The following is a 22,014-nucleotide window of genomic DNA, read 5'->3' as shown; positions in this document are numbered from 1 at the left end:
TTCCTTGCACAACTGTGCTTTCAGATTAACAGTTGTATTGATAACAGAATCCGAGCCATGTAGTTTGAGTGTCACTGTGGTACTGCACTTGTGCTTGAAATGTTTTCTGCTGAGCATACAAGATAGTACAAGTACTGCCTCAGAGAGCACTGCAAGCACTCGTGCAAATACCCCCCACCCCCCAAAGTACACAACACTTGTACTTGACTGTTTGTCACAGGGTTCTGTCATGGAACATTATCGCCTGGTGCATACAGGAATTAACACTATTTCTATTGTGTCAGTATGTAAAGTTTGCCAGACTTTCTTACCTTATTAGTTGTAAATTAATTCTAGGTACTTCATTTAAATCCTGTAACTTTGCAATGCCATCACCAAGGACATAGTTAGGATTAAAGTCCATCTCAGCTGCCTCTCGTAACTTGGCTAACTGTAACTCTGTCAAGTCTTGTGAGAAGTTAGGGTTCTTGTGTTTTTGCTTCCTCTTCTTAACTATAAAGAAATAAGTTACATCAGTTCATTGTTTTTGTTAAGTTTGGTTACCATGGTAACAGGAAAGAGAAAATAAGTAAAAGTGCAATACTTTTCCATAGAATCTATTGTAACTCCACGGGACCCGGTAAATGGCTGGGGAACTCTGGTAGATTTTACCTACTTGCTGCCCGGAACAAAAACACTGTTACATACTTTTTACAGAATAAATATTTTATATACACATCACAATAACTGCAGTTTGATGACACAAAAAACAGTGCAAACAGCACTGGCACACAACACTATGAAAAATTCACACCCTGCTGTTATTATAGTTATAATGTGCACAGCCAACCAGGAATCATACAAAGATGATGGCCAAGGCCAAATGTAAATATGCAACTATGTAATCAAAATGCACTATGTACTTTCTTCTAAGACACTAAGTACACATTTGCTGTGAGGACAAAACCTTTGAATATACAGTTCAGTTATACTTTACAGCGAACCTTGAAGTTGTTGGAAATCAGTAGTGTAATTCACTTTTATTTGGGCTTCCGAAGTACCTAATCAACCGTATTCAACGTATTCAAAATATTGCTGCTAGAATTGTAACTCGTTCCAAAATCACCTTTCACATCACTCCAATTTTATATCAGTTGCATTGGTTACCTGTTTCTGAACGTATTGTTTTTAAGATTTTAGTTCTTATTTTTAAATCCATTCATAGGCTTGGACCAATTTATCTTTCTGACATGATAGAACTATACGTTCCACGTCGTAATTTAAGGTCAGCTGATCAGTTCAAACTCTGCCCCATTCGATCACGTACTAAGACATATGGTGATCGTGCTTTTAGTGTTGCTGCCCCCACTCTCTGGAATAATCTCCCACTCAACATCCGTCAGTCACCTACCTTATCTGCTTTTAAATCCAATGTTAAAACTTTACTTTTTAAAACTGCTTTTTAAGTGATATTTGTATTGTATGAATTGCTTACAGCGTCTTTGATCACATTTTTTTGTGGATACTGGCGCTTTATAAATAAATTATTATTATTATTATTATTATTAGTGCGCCCTCTCCTCAAGTTTGTGATTGACTTTTGTTTTTCTTCACAACAAAGCAAGCTTTGATTCTTTTTACACAGTCACATACATTGACACATATGATGATAATTAATAATAATAATAATGACAAGTATCTATAATCAAGAACAGTAAAATATAGCAAAATATATACTTTAGAATGTAAGTTAGAAACGAATGCGACATTTCGATCGGCCTACTACAGACCTTGATCACGCAAATGATTTAATTATTTAGCATTAATGTCTCTCTCCAAACTCTAACTTATCTCTCTTAAGTAACTATATTTTCTGTCCTATCTGCTGATTTTTGGCGCCATATTCTCCATCTATAATTCATTTAGTTTCTGCAATTAAAGCTTTTAGTGAAGTTACTTACTGCATACTACAGCCACAATTAATATCACTACACAGACTATTGACACTGGTACTACTATGGCAACAAGGATCCCAACTGATATCATTAATTCTAAAGTGCTCTTCTCAGCAGCTGGAAGAAGAAAAACAGTAACAGAGTTAGACATATCTGAAAAGTTTACAGTAATTTGGTTACCCAAGTAACAGAGGAGAAAAACCTAGTGATACTTGCAAAGATTCCATACTTCTGTACCATCTTTTTGATGAGGATCAGAACCCTAATTAAACACGTGGGAAGCTTACTGCAGGTATAATTCACCTACCTACCAACCTAGAAAAACAATGATCAACTTAAGTGAAAACAGAAAACTGAGTTTTTCAGTCTTTTTTGAATTGGACATAGAAAATTGTTGGCTGAAATTAAGTTGTTATATGAATTAAAAAATCCAAAATAAATATCCACTTGTCATCCATGCAGCCACTTTGAAATAAATAATAAAAGTTTTCGGAAAAAATCTGATGTCGAAAGACCTTCTCACCTCCAAGGCAAGTCGTCCAATCCTCGGACCATGAATTATAAGGTAAACATACTGGTAACAACATTACAGTCACTTCACCATCTCCAGAATTTTCACCTATCAAAATAAATTCAAACTGTAAATCAAACCGTATCTGTCAAAAATAAATATTGTCATGAAAACATATAAACCACAACACAAGAATAATGTTGGTCTCATTTCTTAGATTATTGATCGATTTTGCAATTTTACTTTTTGATCAGATATCTAGAAATATGATTAATTATGAGTTGTTGTAACACTTTTGTCACATTTTCACGTAGTAGTTAGTGTTGTGTACTCTTCGTTTGCTGTGTTGTCTCTCTTCATTTGATTTTGTCATTGGATAATTAAATCAATAAATAATTAAAAGAAACCCAATGACATATCTCAATATAATGATTATTATTACCTGCTGTCATTGATGGTTGTTCAACTGAGCTGTGTAGAAATGAACTACCTCCATCTCCATTCACCTCCAGTGATTTTTTCTTAGCAGCATTACCACCTGTACAACACAAAGCATTCAAATGTCAAAGTTTACAATATTTGTTTGTTAAAGCTGCACTAGCTAACAGGAAAGTTTTTGAAACTGTTTTGTTAGATATACTAACTTACTTGTAATACCGTACACCCTAAACAGTATTGAATCACTCGTGGGTAAACATATTTGTGTAGCTGTACACATAATATGGTGAATAATACATCCATCAAATTGACTTTTGGGTCCACACCCAAAAATCAGCACTCTTTATGCAATCATGATTTCAGTCACCTGCTATACTACTTACAGGTAAAATTGGCCCCAAGTACATGTACAACATCTAATAATTGGTATTTCAACAATTTTCAGTGAATGTATTGTTGGTTGTCTGATGGAAACAATAACACTCCAGTTACAATTAGTGAAGCTTTAATCACCTTTAGTGCCATAACATGGTGAGTCCATCTCTATCTTTTCAATATGATGTTCACATACTACTATTACTTTGGCTGATATAAAGAAACATCAAGACTTTTGACAAATTTTGAAAAATACAAATCTTAGCAGACCAGTTTATGGTTTACATATTACCTGAGTAACCACCTCCACCACCTCCTGAAGAACAGGCTCCTCCCCCTCCTCCAAAACCACCATGTGTTAGCCAACGAAAATCCTCAAAAGCAAGGTGACAAATATGACCACCTTGTCCACCCTCCAGTAATGACTTTCCAGCATGGCCTGATGTTGTAATATCATCCAGGCCACCACCACCTCCTACAAGAAAGATTATGTATCTATGTCAACCCTTGCATACTGTTGTCAAAAATGTGTGGGGCAACTGATTAAAATTGTGTGAGCTTGTATATAATAAACATGTGAGAACTTGTGGAGAACTTTTGAACTTGTGGGGAACTGGTAGACTGTCGACATTTGCCCTGAATTTTTTGTAATATATCTTTGACTTTGAATACTGTTTTAGCTGATGGAATAGAATGAAACATGGTAGATTTTTAGAACTCCATACATGTAGAAGTACATACTCTATGCATACGTACATACATATATTTGATAAAGACAAGCAACTGTCGTCACTCATCAGTGAGTTTTATAATCTTGTAGGACAAAGTCAAATCATTATACGAATTTGTGGGATGCTTTTGTAATAGTTTCAGGAACTTGTGGGGCACTATTAGAAAAGTTGTGTGTACATGTGGGGCAATGTTAAAAAGTTGTAAACACATGTGGAGCACTTTTGTATAAGTTGTAAGAACTTAAGAACTGGCAAATGTTTTTTACAACATAATAATAATAAATACTTTATTGATCCCACAAGGGGAAATTGGGAAACTGCCAGCAGTACAACAATTCACAAAATCTTTGTGAGGTAATGTAACAAAGCTGCATGGACAAAGGGAAGCAGGTAATTACTACACACTGTATCAATAAATGAAGGTCAAAACATGAGGGACTTCTTAGGAAAGTTTAAATTTGACAAACATATCTCATTCACAGCAACCATGGGGATCGATATCTATGATAAATAATTTCAACCACTCACCAGGGACATCACGTGACGTTCCTGTGTAACCATTGGTACCGTTTCCGGGGTTACCAACACTACCAAGTGCAGCAGTCAAAGATGGTGTCGGGCTGAAAGCTAGGCCACCACCCCCACCAGCAACCAATAATGGAATCACATCACCAGTGGTGGCATTTATCTATTGACATCAATTACAAACCTGTTATTATCATATCAGTATAAATCAAACTAAAACTATCAAAGTGTTCATTCATCCAAACACATTCTCTGTGCACACTTTATTTCTATTGATGAGTTTTATTTTAATTTTGACCCAAGAAGATCAAGGTCAAGGTTAAATATAAAGATACCAGCATTGAGGTCATATCTGATAATATAGTGTCAGACAATTTAAAAGTGTCTGTTAAGTATATTTTGTTCCTGAGAGACATTACAAATCATGAATTTGATATCAAATATGGCCACCGCTCAGTAAAGTCATATATATATGTAGCTTGATGAATGGGTGCATGCCCCCTGTTCTGAATTACCTTTGCGCAAGATTTGAAAATAAGTGGTTGCAAGAATTGAAAGAAACTGATCACAAGATTTGAAAGAAGCTAGTCACATAACTTTTCAAATACAGTTAATAGACAGAACGATGACAACTAAATTTTTGACGACTGATTACAATGTATCACATTATCTGTTACATTTTTACACTGTACCATAAGTTAGATTTTTTGCACTAATTAATTACTTTGACAAGGATGATTGCACCCATAGAATGCTATTTCAAGACTAAATGTTACCTTAAATACAAAAGATCCTCCTCCCCCGCCACCACCTCCTCCAGCAGAGTCACCTATTGGTCCAAGCTTGTTTTCATCACTGGCTGTACCATCACAGTAAGGTTTACTTATTGCACTTGTCTACAGATAAAAACCAACCAAGTATATACTGAAATATGTTTTTTTTGCACTGGATTAATTTCAGCTGAGTCTATGTGCAAAAGCCTTTTCCGCAGAAATACTATCCCTCTAACACACTTTATGATTTGTTCTGTAAAAGGTGTCAACAGCTGCACTGAATGTGGTGCATCGGTCGTATCAGTTTAACTTAAAGTAGTATCTACTTTCCATTGTACTGTTTGAAAATTAAAGTGCTTCTGACATGTCCTAAATTACCAATATATTCCGCCATTTTCACATGACAAAATAAATGTATTTATAGTAATCATGAGACAGATAATGATATGTAATTAATGCTAGACTAGTGTTCTTTAAAATTCGACATTTACATGGCAACTTGTTGCTTTAACATCACATTAAACTTTGTAATCAACATGTGCTTACACTTCATTCACAACTCATAATAAAATACTATGTAAAAGTAAACTTTTGCTGTCATGATAATTTTAGTGTTTGCCAAAATATACCTATTAATCGATCATACTTACTGTGTCACAAGAACTGTGGCCTTTTTGTCCAATCAATAGATACAGTTTGTCTTCAACTTCTAGGTAGAAAGCGCCCTCAACCTTAGCTCCTTTGGAAGGACCAGGATTATTAACACCAGTTCCACCGCTTGCACCTTTGACTGTCAAGCTGATATGATAACGAGACAATTTCAAAGATTTTTAAAACAATTTTGGTTTGAATTTTGAGAATCTTTTGTATATACCTCTAACAGTGTTGATATTAAAAAGTTTGAAAGTTTGTACAGTGGGTGATAACCAACTCCTTCCTGCTGAAGTTGTATCAGTAATGGCTAGGGTAAGACAAATGGGGATTTAGAAGGTGCGAATTGGTTTGACCTTTGCAGTTGAAGTAAAACCATCGACCCTACACTATTATATAGAGTCTAGATTTAAACATAGCAAGCAAAGTCAGAAATCACATCTCTGAAGTTGAAATACAAGTAGAGATTGGTCCTGCCTGTCCACCTGTCCACTAACCTATAATATCCAAATCTACCACCTACACCTGTCCACTAACCTATAATATACTAATCTACCAGCTATACCTGTCCACTAACCAATTAATATCCTGATCTACCATCTACACCTGTCCACTAACCTATAATATCCTAATCTACCATCTACACCTGTCCACTAACCTATAATATCCTGATCTACCATCTACACCTGTCCACTAACCTATAATATGCTGATCTACCATCTACACTTGTCCACTAACCTATAATAGCCAAATCTACCATCTACACCTGTCCACTAACCTATAATATCCTAATATGCCATCTACAACTGTCCACTAGCCTATAATAGCCAAATCTACCATCTACAACTGTCCACTAACGTATAATATCCTAATATGCCATCTACAACTGTCCACTAACCTATAATAGCCAAATCTACCATCTACAACTGTCCACTAACCTATAATAGCCAAATCTACCATCTACACCTGTCCACTAACGTATAATATCCTAATATGCCATCTACAACTGTCCACTAACCTATAATAGCCAAATCTACCACCTACACCTGTCCACTAACCTATAATATGCTGATCTACCATCTACACCTGTCCACCATTAAACCTATAATATCCTAATCTACTATCTATACCTGTCCATTACCCATAATATGTTGATAGTCATTTGGAGAAAAACAATGTTAACAGCAGGGATAAAGACAACTTTTAATACCTGAGCTGCGGTAAGTTGACATGATGGTACATCTGCCCACTTACCTATAGTATCCTGATTGTGGTACTCTCCACATCTGAACACCTTTCAACCAATCATCTGCAAGGACTTTCACATGGACATCTGTGAATTTATATGCCAAATCACATTGCGTCTGGCTGGGTCCATCTCGACCACGGGCACTGCATGATGTGAATTCAAACTTTGTAACATTGGTGTCTGGCTTTGCTTGAGTGGACAATTTTTCTGTACCATCTAGATAGGGATATCATTAAACAGTTTACATAGACGCAAAGAGGAACATTGATAAACTGATGGTCTTACAAAGTCTTACAGTATATGAGTCAAAGTTTACACTTAAACCTTCAATACTTACATTTTGGAATATCTGTAAATTGAGTTGTCTTCTTTTCCAAATTACTGGGAATGGAAGGAGTATTAGCTGTGGTTAGTTGTGGAGCTTGAGTCATTTCAATGGACCATATACCAAAACATTCTGGACTTAGCGAGACATCATCTATAGCTATATCTCCTCTAAAATGGCTTCCCCTTGATGCCTCAAACTGGATGAAATACCTGTAGTGTAACATACAAACATTGTGAGATAGACTATTGACAAGCTATGAACACAAATACAAACAATTATTATAATTATTGCAAAATGTTGATAAGCTATCAATGATCACTAATGGCTAATGCAATTACAGGTCTTACAGTAGCTAGGGCGGCTTCATCAATAGCAAGTTATTCTCAAATGGCAACACATTACACTATCTTCAGGGTGATCATGTCCACATAACAACAGCACCATAATCACATAATGTGTCTACTAGCTATAACCAACAACTGTTAACATTTGTATATCTTACTTTGCCGATGTTTTTAGTTGTAGTAATCAGTCAGTCAATAGTTTCAAAATAGTTCTAATCTACCGTATACTTGATGTTAAAATTGATATTATTTTCAAGTTCAACATGATGCGCACATCACAAATTGAGTATTTTCCTTTCCTAACTTTATGTAGGGTATATTTTACAAGTCTGTGTGCACCACTGAATTCCAGCCTTACATTCAACACGACTGTACAACATCAAATCTCACGACCACTGAGTGAGTCATGTAATGCATGATATCAATCCATTCTCATTTTGTATATAGTTTGAATTCTTTTGATCTTTTAAAAGAATTTTTATTTTAAAAGAGACAAGATAGATTACAGACAATAACTTACCAATTTGTAACACTAGCTGGCAGTGATACAACTCCTTTAAGCCATGCATCAGTATTTGTAGATATCCGTGACTGGAACAGACGGCCTGTTGTCTGAGCTGTATCATTCTGGTATACATATACTTCCAATACACCAACTCTGGTTCCATGTATATGATAGAAAAATCGTAGCTATAGAAAATAAAAAGAATATATAAAAACACATTGTGTTTGTTACTTTAATAGCACGTTTGACTCTTTATGGATCATACTTTGTAACATCTGCTGTACCTATTTCTAGTGTTGTATTTTAAACATCTCAACCAGTCCCCTTTATTCTGTTTAAGTAATATATACAATTATTTAGGTTACTATGTATCAATGATCACTTGAATTGATGTACCCATGCAAGTGGTATTTGCACTGCAGGGCAATACTGAAAACCTTATATGTATGCAAATCAGTGTATGAATATTTCACGGTGTGAACTCACAGGTACATAGGAATTTCTTTTTACAATGTTTGTTGTTTTGGATAAACAATATATATAGTAACAGGACAGCTTTGTCTCTGTGAATAATTTTTCTAAGGGGTGGGGTTGGGGTTGGGGTTAGCAAAACGTGACTTCTCACAAGAGACTAATTCCTTACCTGGCAAGTTTGATAATAGTGACTTTCACGATCCCGATTTTCAGGGGGAGGAGGTTTAAACAGAGGACTTTGAAAATATGCTTCATCAAAGTTTGGTATAGCAGTGGTTTCAATGTACATGTAATGCCCTGTAGGTACAATAGATATTAAGTCTATTAATGTACATGTAAAGAAATGCCACATGCATTACTTAAATACAGATACATAATGGGGCTTTGAAGCTAACAGCGCGATAGTTGAAACTGGAGTATTTTATTTTTTTATCAGACAACCAACAATATATGTATTATAATAAATAATAATAATAATAATAATAATAATAATAATAATAATAATAATAATAATAATAATAACAATAATAATAATAATAATTATTATATAATAATACTAATAATAAAGCAAATTTATAATGCATCTGTTCTACGAAGAGCTCCAGGTACAGATACAGAACTACTAACAAAATGAGAGGATACAGAGAAACAATTTGGAAACATGGTGAATGTAGAGAGATGTGTGAAAGTAAGTGAGTGTGCGTTATGATTGAAATATTTGGTGAAAATTGTTTAAAATACTACTAATTAGACACTGTATGTATCCATTAGGGTCTATTTTATATAATATAGTAATACTATATTACATTATTACTATATTATTTTTATTTATTTATTTACTTTGAGAACGTGCTCATAAAAAAACATATAAATCACATACAAAAGACGAAGTGAAATACGACAAAAACACAGGAGACAGTCTAGGTAACATGAACAAGTGAAAGGAAATGTTATACTGATGAAGAAAGAAGCCAAAAATTCCAGACACTGTCAGTTAAAAGTCAAAAACAATCTCTAAGGACAACAGCCATATATTTGCTATCCCTGATTACAGTCGTTGATAAACTGGCTTCAATTAAAGTATTCTGACTGTTCAGTAATCTCAAATAGAACTTCGATCGTGCCATCTGCTGTTTACATGAAAACGTCATTATGTTATTACTCACAAAGGTTTCAGAAATACTGATACGTTGCTTTACCCCTAGCAAAATACGAAAAGCATTATTATACGCAACTTTGACTTCATTTAAACAAGTTGGATTAAAGATATATTATAAAAGAGTACTAAAATAATTAATAATACATTAGATATAAAAATGGTGGACAGTTAAAATTGTGATTTAATGGGGTGCTGATTTTGGGACCAATTTGATTGGATATATCACACCGCACTATGTGTACTGCACTACACAAATCTGTTTACCCACACTTGATTCAATACAGTGCCCAGTGTGTACGATATTTTGATGAAGTCGTTATATCTCACAAATCAGTTTCAAAAAAACAAATTTCCATGTTTGATGTTACTCATTGTGTATGATATATCATGTTACTATGTATCATTTATAATCATTCATATCAAATGCAAGGATAAACTGTTCAGAGTGATTGCATGAGAATGTCACGTCTAAATTGCAAATAATATTTTCGAAAGATGATATAAAATGAATTTGTATTGTTCTTACCATGTTCATTACCCAAAGTATGGTCAATACTTGGTCCTGTACCTGTAGTTGGGGTTGGCCCACTGTGTTGAGTCCAGTCAAAGTGGTCATCACCTTCTACATTATGCCAACCACAAGTACTGTTTTTTTCAAAATCACATCTTGCATTTTGTGGAACAAGAACTATAGAGAAGAAATCATTACTAGAAGTAAAAAAAATGCTAGCTAACTTAGTAAATAATGTTATATATTGCCAAGATCCAATCACATGGAAAGACATTTGACTAAAGGAAAAGTCTAGTCAGACTTATTTCTGCCTTACACTTATTTTGACTACTGCTAGACAGAAATAGTCCTGATTGGAATTTTCCATAACTTTATCAGGTTAGTGGTTGATTTGCATAACAATGCATTCATAAGTTATGCTAATATATTTGGTCACATTGTCATTTTAGGATGAGACACAAGTAACAGTATATGTCTGCTGCAGAATTAAACAGCATGGATCGAAAGCTGAATATGCAGTAGGCTGATTATCACAAAGACAAAAGATTGTATAGTATGGCCACTGAGGGCAGTATTCAACAGCAGGATTTTGCGATGAGGCCCAGTAGTGTACTCAAAAGTCTTTTCACCAATGTTCAATTATGTCAATAACATTCTTGGTTAATTCAAACAATGCTGATTTGTCTGGCTTTGCCTCCATTAAGTCATTGCATGGTTGACTTCATGTATAACTGCCATACATTTGGCATATACACACAATAAGTATAACTAAAGTGTTTAACTTTCATTTTCGCTAATCTATATATAATAGTGCTCATATATCATGTGACCCCCCCCCCCCCCCCCCCTTCCCCCATACTTTATTTCAATGACTGAATGGTGACATGATTTAAAAGAAATTAGTGAAAGCAAATACATACTACAAAAATGTCGGTGATATGAAGGAAATAGCTGGATTTTGATTATTGCCTGAAGGTCAAAGTCAAGGTCTCATTTATCAATATTTCTGAGTTATGCAGTAAATCATGATTGTTCAATACAAATATGGTCACCCATAATTCAGTTAAAAATTATGTTTCATATGTGTCACCTTTGTACCAGGTTTGAAAGAAATCCATTACTGCATGTCTGAGAAATGCTGTATTACAGATGGATGGACGGACAACTGGACAGACGAGCGGAGCCCATCAGGGGGACTAAAAAGTGCATAACTGGACTGAGGCTATACATTAATCTTGTCTTGTTTACTTACCACATGCTTCATGGGTTTCGTCCTCACCAAATAAACAGTCTACACTGAAATCACACAAAGTCTCTCTTTTCACACACACTTCATTCCAACACTGGAATTCATCTTCAGAACAAACAGGACTGGGTAATTCTAGATAGAAGAAAATGCACAGAAACTTGAAAGTGATAGAACAGTAAATATTATCAGTTTATAGTAACTCTCATATCCTGAGAATCTGGTTACATTTGTTACTCAAAATAGAACAATTTTTTCTTTCAACATATCACTTACTCTTTCAGTCTACAGAATGTCATTTCTCTAAGTGTACATTGTACAGAATGGAGAAAATTTATTTTACTTTCATGGGCAAGATCAATATAAGATGAATTATTTTAGTTATTTAGGCCTCAGACGCCCCACACATCACTAACTTCTAACTAAATTTTCCAAAACTGAAAACTGTTTCCAACAGCATGTACGGAAAAAAATGTTCTTTTTGTTGACATTTTGCTTTATGTAAGTGCCATGCTTTTACTATAGCAAATATTCTTCCATTTCTCGACTTGACAATTATTTTTAGAACTATTTGTATTTAGGGATACAAAACAGACTCCATTAACACTAAAATCATTTTTGTGGGATGAAAAATAAAATGGTTCAAAACCCTTCAACCCACCCTCAAAACTAAAAGAACTTAGTTTTTAGCCCACACTCAACTGTATCAAAACCACTGATCAATTTGAAACTATAGCAAAAGTTAGATACAACATTTTTATTGACTTTTGAGCTGAGATGCATGTATACTTTTATTCCCTACATCTATGTAAAGTACTAGTTTTGGTTCATTTTAACAACATGCCATTTAACATTATTTCATCACCAACATGACATGTGCAAACAGTTCTTTAAAGGCCTGGGGTTCACTCCCAGGTTCTCACATTAGTGTTATCTTATCAGTGGAGCCATGAGAATTACAAAGGATTATTTTTTTGTTCTGGATCAACTCTTTCTATAGCTTTGTCAGACAACTGTTTTTTCACACCTAAAGTTTACTCCTTTTTAAAGTAAATTTTGGGTATTAAGACACAGTAAATAAGTGGTCAGTAAATTGTGCTACACATATGTTTGTTAACTATAGAATACAGTGCTCATCAGCAAACACAGACATAGCTTAGTATATGTGACATGGTTTAATACGGGTCACTGGACAATTTGTTGGCGAGGTCAGATTTGAAGTCTCTGTTCTCTTGTGAGCTATTTTAGTCCATGATTTATACCTGGGTGGTTTAACATGAGTCATGGAAAACCACTGTTGGGTGCTACTCTTGATGACTTATTGTGACGGTATTATCTCAATGACATTGCCAAATTAAGTCAAATGCCAAGCACATAACACCACCACATGTTTCTTATCAAACTACAAGATGGTGGAAGCCAGCAACAAAATATTAACCTGTGCAAACAGATAATGTACCATATATTGCAAATATTACATGCACCGAAAGTGAAATAACATACCATTGTAAGTGCATTATATAGTCTACAATTACACATTCACTAAAGGTTTTAGACACATTTACATTTTATCACAAACAATCACACAATGCTCAGTATCAAGATAATATTGGCGCTTGTTTTTACTTGAGAAATTAAAGCAGTATTATGGATAATTCAATGAAAACTCCATTTAATACAAAATGCATAAAGAGTAATTTTGACAATTCAAAGTATCCTATTTTTTCTTGGTTCCTTATTGATATTGAATTTGAATGTCATGTTTAGAATTGATTCTGAGATATTCAATTTTATAATTTTGCATTTGTAACCATTGAAGACCTGACAAAAAATGAAGAATCTTTCATTTCACTTCATTTTCATCAAAATTTTGACAAATATTTATAGGTAACCACCATATCTAAAGTTCTGGACTAAAATTGTGTTGAAATATGCTAAAAATTTGAAGAAAAACAAGAAATTGTGTTGAAATACATTCTGGCACAAAATAGTGACTTCAACAATACAGTCTACATGTAGAGAAAGGTTAATTCTGATAGTGCAAGCGGATCCTTCCATGAATACTAAACATGTACATCTAATAACTGTCTGCAATGGTTCAGCTAACTTGTATACCATGCCTGTATCTCTAAAAGGAACTGAAACTAATGACCAGTAGATATCACTCCACTTGGGAATCGCTTCTACACTGTACCTATTTTTATCAATTTTTCACCCAACATTTAAAACAGGTGTCATGACATCGGATGACTGCTTGGATGATTAACATCCCTGATATGTCTGAAACCCAATGTTTCTTATTCTCATGGGCTTTAAATACCGAATGCTGAACACGAAATATACTTCCACAGTACGCTTTTATACTAAACATTTTATGTCATTCTGCTCTCACTGGACTTACACAGATCATGATTTTTAGAAATACATCAAAGTCTTTCAAAATCTCCTTTTTTATTCACTTCACTTTTCATCAAAATCTTTGCTATCTTCTTTCTAAACTGTCTCTAAGTTACAGTGTTTTTAAATCAACTTTGAACAATGAAGTATTACAACATATAGATAAACCTAAATTGTTCTGATTTATTGATGTAGATTTACATGCTAAATTAGTCACAGCATTGCCTCTACAGCTGCAAATCTGAGAAACAGTTTGTGTTGATGAGGCTGCTAAATGGGTGCACACAAAACCATTGTACCTATTGGTCTACAAGTAAACAGGACTGTCACCTATACTTAGATAATATGTGAAGTTAACCCATTCATTTCAATGGAGTTAGCTTACCTGTAGACCTTAGGACTGACACTACTACAATATTTCTGTTATCCTAACTGACATTTAAATTTTTTAAATTTTCAGTATTTCTTCCAGTCTACTCTGGTCTCGATTGGCATTCCACCATAGAGTATGACTGGCCGAATACATAATTAGACATACTCAAATTGTATCATACATCATATTCTATTCAAATTTATGCTAATTTTTGCACACATTACCTGTGTGGAGGGGCGTGGCTTGATACCAACATAACTGAAGAATCAGAGTAGACTTGGAAGGACAAGTGAAAATTCAAAAAATCAAAATGTCAGTTAGAATAACAGAAATAGTGTACATTTAAGAGGGTTAGTCCTTCACATCAATAGAGGCTAGAATTGATTTAACATAACCATGAAACATTAATTATCTTCATGAAGAAAATTGCTCTTTTCACAAGTTACTATTAGTAACAAAAAATGTTGATATGAGACTGTCTTCATCTGTGCACAGAAGGTTATCAGTTACAACACAGATATTTGTGAGACATTTTCTTTGATCTAATGGTACTAAATTTTGTAAAAAGACAAAAAAAAACTACTTTAGAAATGTATTAATCTGTTGCACAAGTTGATCATTCAAAGATCATTAAAAAATACTGTAATACAGCAACTATTTCCTTTGAAATGTTTAATTGGAAATACAAGTTTTTTTCTCATCTATCTAATCAACACTTTATGACTGTAGCATTGATTGTTCTTTTGAGCAATAGTCCAGGAGTTTTTCCAAATGATTGCATTTCCCAATGTCTTTCCAGTAGTTTCCAGTAGACCTTTTAAATTCCAGGACTTTCTAAGAGTAATTTCAAGGAGAGTAAAAACCCTTAACTCTAAAGAAGTGATGACAATCAAAATGAAAATCCAAATACTCCATGTCAAATCAAAATGTGATGGTTTATTGAAACGGAAATGAAAGTCTGTGACACTTTCTAGCACCTGTCCAGATGGCGACAATAACACGATAAATATTACATGCACAGACACGCTGCCAGGTTTTTTAAAAATACAGTGTCACTTAAAAATTTAAACACTGGGCAGGTGTAGTTTGACTGCTATACTGTGATGAATTAAATATGGAAAAAGTTTCCATTTAGAGAATTCTTGATACGCTAATAATGAGACTTGCATAACAAGGATTTATCAAATATTATCAAGCAGAAACAACCTTCCTCTCTCTCTCCCCCTCCCTCTCTCTCTCTCTCTCCCCCTCTCTCTCTCTCTCTCTCTCTCTCTCTCTCTCTCTCTCTCTCTCTCTCTCCCCCTCTCTCCCCTCCCTCCCTCTCCCCCCTCTCTCTCTCTCTCTCTCTCTCTCTCTCTCTCTCTCTCTCTCTCTCTCTCTCTCTCTCTCTCTCTCTCTCTCTCTCTCTCTCTCTCTCTCAAATTCAAAATTACATAATGACTTTGACTCATTTCCATTTTATGATTAATATGATTACTTGTTTAACTTTTTATCTTTTTATGTTCTTATTTTAACTACTTTTTATATGTTTTGAAAAAGTTATTATCCTAAAATGTCAAGATGCAATGAGTAAGTATCATTTTATTATCATTTTAGACTCTTTTGCTAAGTTTTGGGAACCCTTGTAACATTGGGAGATATCTGGTAAATTTGCCTCATATTTCCATACTTTAGTCCATAAATTGAGTGGGAAATCGTGGTACAATCAACGAGGAGCTCATTTATGGATGGAAATGCAATATAACAGTTAATATAATATTAAAGACATTTCTGTATAGTTTTGGTTGATCTCTTAAACCCGGAGTAAAAATAGTGCATCATTATAGCTAATTCGTGCATTGTGACATGCGAAATTACATCATACAAAGCAATAAAAAGCATGAATGATGAAAATTATTTTCATAAAAAATGACACAGAGAGGCAATTATTGTCAATCACAGTACTTCAAAATCTAATTAGCCGAGATCATAATTACATCTAAAGGGTACTATAATATCATTTTAATCATAAAGTCACGTTTTCATTACTTCTTATCAGACAAAATGAAAAGACTAGTACATAATTAGAACCACTGTTAAATGGTAAAAGTGAAATTTAATTAACTGTTGAATATAATTTCACATTTAAACTGATATGCATTACACTGATGAAAGATGATTGCTTTAAATCTATACCGCTCCTCTTCTTGTCTGCTTGTCAATGGTTTTGCTACTGAATAACTGATGGTTGACTCAAAAGTATCCTGTTAAATTCATAAAACCAACACAAAGTCATACAGTGACTTTCAGTACCCATCTCCGTCTTGTCTCCATTGTTCAAACCATGTCCCTGGTTTTGTTACAGACAAAATAACAGATGTTTGACCCAAAGTGTCCCTTCAAATTCACAAAACTGGCACAGAGTCATACTAAGGCTGTCAGCTAAACTATTCTTAGTCTTAAAGTCTCCATTGTTCAAATCACATCCTGCCATTGACAGACATTTGCCCAAATATATTAAACAGGCACACAGCCATACTATAACTATCAGTTACACTCTTCAAATACATTCATCAGAAAAAATACTGGTAAGTACTTAGAACCACTGGTCATGGTACAAGAACTAATTCTTACTATCGGCTGTACATGTACTTAGACTCAGACATCATCTCGTTTCCACTGTCCTTTGACCTTGTTCATTTTTTAACAATACAGGGGTACCTATATTATAATTCCAGTAAACAGGACAATGTTAACATATATCAAAGTGTCTGCAAACTTGTTAACCATTGTTGAAAATGTCTGCAGTAACACAATGTAAATGTCCGTACATCTAAAGCCATCACGGTGGCACACTGTCACCTGGTGACATGTGTGTACTATCAAACCTAATACCTTGTTCAGACATATACTGTTACGTCGGTGCTGCACCGGCACGAAGTTACAAGTGAATGTTATCAAACTACCAAGTTTGCCTTTATGCTTTGCTAAAACTATGCAATACTTGAAGACTGGCAAACTTGGTAGCTTGCAAGAATTAAGTTGTAACTTTATGCCACTGTAGCATGTTGTACTCTGCAGATGTAACTGTGCATGTCTGAACAGAGTATTAGACTTTTTTAAGTTGTGCACGTTTGTATTACTCATCAACATCGCGACTATTATTACGTCCGAGTGTGAAAATAACAGATGTTTTCTCTAAAAGTTTTTAAAATCATTCCAGAACAATAGTCAAAATTGGAGAAAATCTCTAAACAACCATTTGCTTATGATTCAATTTTACAACAACAAGACATAATACATTTGAAATATTCTAGATGGGCAGGATAATATGAAGATTCAGAAATTATATCTTACAACAGTATAACTACCTCTTTCACAAATTGAATTTTCCAATGAAAAAACATCATCCATTACATGATATGTGAAGCATACATACCTGGAGAACAGGAGTGGAAGATTATAGAATCCACAGCAACATATCCAGTGGCATTTTCCTTTGCTTCAAAGCTTCCTTCAAATACAATGTGAAATGACTGAGTAAGTCTTCCTAAATGTACAGAAGCAGGTGTCCATCTGTAAAATGCAATATATGAAAAACTTCAGTTTGCCAAAGCCTTAATGATAAGTTACTAACATATTTAAATTCAAATAAAATTCCTGGACTTTCCATGATTTTTTCATCAGTTTCCCAGGAGTATTCAAATCAACTTGACCAGCAAAAATCAATGTTACTTGTCAACACATATGCTTTTGGATACATTATTTCTCAATCATTTTATCGATACTTTACGGCAGTAATGTTGGTTTTTTCAATCAAAGGATTTTGATGAGTAGGAGTCGATCGCATTCTTCCAGGACTTGCCATGAGCATATGAACCCTGAACATACTTGTGTATAGTAAGAGCCTGTATATACAGTGGGTTCAGTTTATTTTTTCTCTCACATGTTCTTCTGTTTCTATCTCCATCCAAAGACACTGGATAAATATTATTCATCAACCACTTGCATATATTATGGTATTATATTAATTATGTAGCGTCTAACTTTAATTACAGCGCAACGACATGCATTCTGTAATGCTAATTAATATTCATAAATATGTAAATTATATTGATCAGTAGTGTTGGGAAATTCAAAGGGAATATTAACTAACTTGTTATAAATGCAGAATTATTTACAATCACTGGCCTTGCATTTCTATCATGAGATCATTATCAAATCTACCTTATGGTTATACATTGAACTGGACAGGATGAAATTCATCATTCATACATCATGAAATAAATTTGAAATGAAGTGATCATCAACAAGGTTATACAATCAGGAATTCAGGAAAGGCTGGGGAAGCAGCACATGATGAATTATTCTTTAGATTAATCTATATGTTAATGAGAATTTTGACGATCAAGTCGTCATATGTATAAGACCCCTGACATGAGATTTATGAGCTAAAAATTCCAAGGTATACCATAATATGAATTTTATTATTAAACACATTTTGATGGTACCTAAATATTTTTGTTGTCATAAATCATCACAACAATGGTGTAAATATCCATACACAAGTTATCTTCTTCCAGTTTTGATTGATCGAACAAATCACTTGTCCTTCTTCAGTGTCTAACTGGATCTGACAGAATGATCCAAATTTGCTGGAGGTGTCAAAGTCAATGTAGACATCTGACATGATGATGATGCATGGGCCAATTTCAAGCAAACCTGACACAAATGTCAAAAACAAACAAACTGAAGGTGTGAAATGGTTAATAGCTTCTATTTCCCAATCAAATGTGGAGGTAGAGAACTTGTGTATGACACTTCCATATGATGAATAAAGTCACTGTGTTACATGGTATACTTATACTCTATAATGTAGTGGCTAAATTTAAAATGATTTTAACTTTGCTTTGATTAACAACTGAGGAATGATTAAAGTGGTCTTATAAATGACAATTGGGTATTCACTTTGAATTTTAAATTCATAAAACAGCTTTACTAATCATGTTTTTATACTTGGAAAAACAATGGCAAAAAATGGAATTTCATCATTCGACAATGTACTTGCAATGGATGTAACGGGTTCTATTTGTACAATTGAACGTCTATGACAGGCATTTTTTGTACAGAGGTCTTATATGTATGACTGAAGTTTTACAAGTGAATTTACATTGTATGTTCTCAGTTTATGAGATCTAAGTAAAAGGGGTATATATGTCTGGATCTGGGAATACTACATCTGTGCATTCAAGAGACGTACACTCAACTATGACATTTGAATAGATAACAGTACAGTGCATACCCTCAAATACGAATTCTAATAGATACAGTATGTAAACTGATAGACTCTATTCATGTAATGACATGTCATGCCTGAAAGACGTTCAACCAATTCCATTAAATAATAAATAATTGTACTCTGTGGTTAACAAAGCGTTACACTTTATGCATACAGACACGATGATTATATACTGTCAGTCTGTTTCTATCTCATCACTTCTCATTTTGGGATGAAGAAGGAAGATTGTGAGATGAAGATGAAAGTGTTGCTATGTCAGAGTATTGCTCATTTAAAAGTGTCACTACATTGTGAGATTATTTTTCACCTGAAAGTCTTGCTATATCAGATTATTATTCATCCAAAAGTTGCTATGTGAGATTATTGTTCATCCAAAAGTTGCTATGTGAGATTATTGTTCATTTGAAAGTGTTGCTATATGAGATTATTGTTCATTTGAAAGTGTTGCTATGTGAGATTATTGTTCATTTGAAAGTGTTGCTAGGTGAGATTATTGTGTGAAAGTGTTACTATGTGAGATTATTGTTCATTTGAAAATGTTGCTATGTGAGATTACTGTTCATCTGACAGTTGCTATGAGGTTATCGTTCATTTGAAAGTGTTGCTAGGTGAGATTATTGTGTGAAAGTATTACTATGTGAGATTATTGTTCATTTGAAAATGTTGCTATGTGAGGTTATTGTTCATCTGACAGTTGCTATGTGAGGTTATTGTTCATTTGAAAGTGTTGCTAGGTGAGATTATTGTGTGAAGGTGTTACTATATGAGGTTATTGTTCACCAGAAAGTGTTGCTATGTGAGGTTAATGTTCATCTGTAAGTTATCATGAAGGAAGTCATTTCATGGAATACAAAATCTACAATTTGTAGTCTTTAGCAACATTTTTTACTATTTTAATACTTTTTCAACTTGTTTCTATTATGACCGGCAGACATAAATTAATCCAGTATGTTAATATTTGATCTGGATAACTCTAAAATGTAAATTCTAATCATGTTTTTCACTAAAATATCGTCTTCAAAAGTGTCATCGAATCTTTGCATCTTACTGGAATATTGTACCTTTTAAGTTAGAGGCTTACCTATATATATTGTAAACTGAATGTGAAATATATAATTTTCAGTGCTAATGACCTTTTGTCTGTCGTTGTCGAATAGGCTTTGAAGTAAATTAATAGTAATAGCCAAAATCTAACAAAAAATGATTGTTAGGGTTACGGTACATACACATTACGGTGTTTTTTCAGCTGAGAGACTTTACTTTGTTGCACTTCCCTGGAGAAAGGTGCGTTTTAATTGCTTAACATGTAGATATGTCTGAGTAGAAAGTAGTATTTATTGCCGTACCCATCTCCTTGGCTGCCTGCAGCACTCCAGGCTATGACATTTTCATTTCCAGTTCTTACATATACCTTCAGTGTGTCAGCTGTATCTTGGGTAAGTTGATAATGAAAACTAAGATTACATAGTGGTCCTGTTTCTGTGTACAATGGACTGATAAACTCAGCTGATGTAGTCTTGTCTTGATTGTTACTAACAGTTAACATCATATAGTGACCTAGAAATTGAAAATAGACGAGAATATTTATCCTGTAAATTATTAACCTGTGGGTCATTAACAATCATTAACACCCTATCGAACACAACTTTGGGTTCTAAGCCTATTTGATCATTATTCTGTAAATTATTAACCTGTGGGTCATTAACAATCATTAACACCCTATCAAACACGACTTTGGGTTCTAAGCCTATTTGATCATTATTCTGTAAATTATTAACCTGTGGGTCATTAACAATCATTAACACCCTATCAAACATGACTTTGGATTCTAAGCCTATTTGATCATTACTCTGTAAATTATTAACCTGTGGGTCATTAACAATCATTAACACCCTATCAAACAAGATTTAGGTTGCTAAAGCCTATCTTACCTGCATTCTGTAAATTATTATTAAACTTGTTAAGGTCTTTAATAGTCATTAACGCCCTATCTATACAAACCAGATTTACAGATACACCTTCACTCTTAGATAATAAATTATTAACCTGTGGGTCAGTATTGATCATTAATACCTTATGAAAAAAGACTTAGTTGTCTTAGCCTATTTTACCATTATCCTGTAAATTATTAACCTGTGGGTCAATCCTATGAAACCAAATTTACTTTTCTTAGCCTCTGTTACAATTATCCTGTAAATTATTAACCTGAGGG

General features: G+C 34.0%; 1 protein-coding gene across 1 annotated transcript in view; it reads right to left on the bottom strand.

The window, feature by feature from the left end:
- The window catches only part of LOC144447467 (tyrosine-protein kinase receptor-like), a 52,887-nt gene that overhangs the window by 7,490 nt on the left and 23,383 nt on the right, over positions 1–22,014 (bottom strand). Inside the window, exons 4-19 of the mRNA XM_078137500.1 lie at positions 21,149–21,359; positions 17,943–18,079; positions 11,761–11,889; positions 10,524–10,685; positions 9,008–9,135; positions 8,380–8,549; positions 7,525–7,724; positions 7,193–7,403; positions 5,938–6,085; positions 5,291–5,410; positions 4,518–4,677; positions 3,551–3,733; positions 2,888–2,983; positions 2,458–2,553; positions 1,941–2,051; positions 312–492 (exon numbers count right to left, since the gene is read on the bottom strand). Coding sequence (XP_077993626.1) covers positions 312–492; positions 1,941–2,051; positions 2,458–2,553; positions 2,888–2,983; positions 3,551–3,733; positions 4,518–4,677; positions 5,291–5,410; positions 5,938–6,085; positions 7,193–7,403; positions 7,525–7,724; positions 8,380–8,549; positions 9,008–9,135; positions 10,524–10,685; positions 11,761–11,889; positions 17,943–18,079; positions 21,149–21,359 — 2,443 coding nt within the window. The remainder of the gene's footprint in view (positions 1–311; positions 493–1,940; positions 2,052–2,457; positions 2,554–2,887; positions 2,984–3,550; positions 3,734–4,517; positions 4,678–5,290; positions 5,411–5,937; positions 6,086–7,192; positions 7,404–7,524; positions 7,725–8,379; positions 8,550–9,007; positions 9,136–10,523; positions 10,686–11,760; positions 11,890–17,942; positions 18,080–21,148; positions 21,360–22,014) is intronic.

The sequence above is a fragment of the Glandiceps talaboti genome, chromosome 16 (assembly GCF_964340395.1).
Source record: "Glandiceps talaboti chromosome 16, keGlaTala1.1, whole genome shotgun sequence".
Classification (NCBI taxonomy): domain Eukaryota; kingdom Metazoa; phylum Hemichordata; class Enteropneusta; family Spengelidae; genus Glandiceps; species Glandiceps talaboti.
The sequence above is the reverse complement of the archived record's forward strand: the minus strand, read 5'-3'. Positions and strand labels throughout refer to the sequence as shown.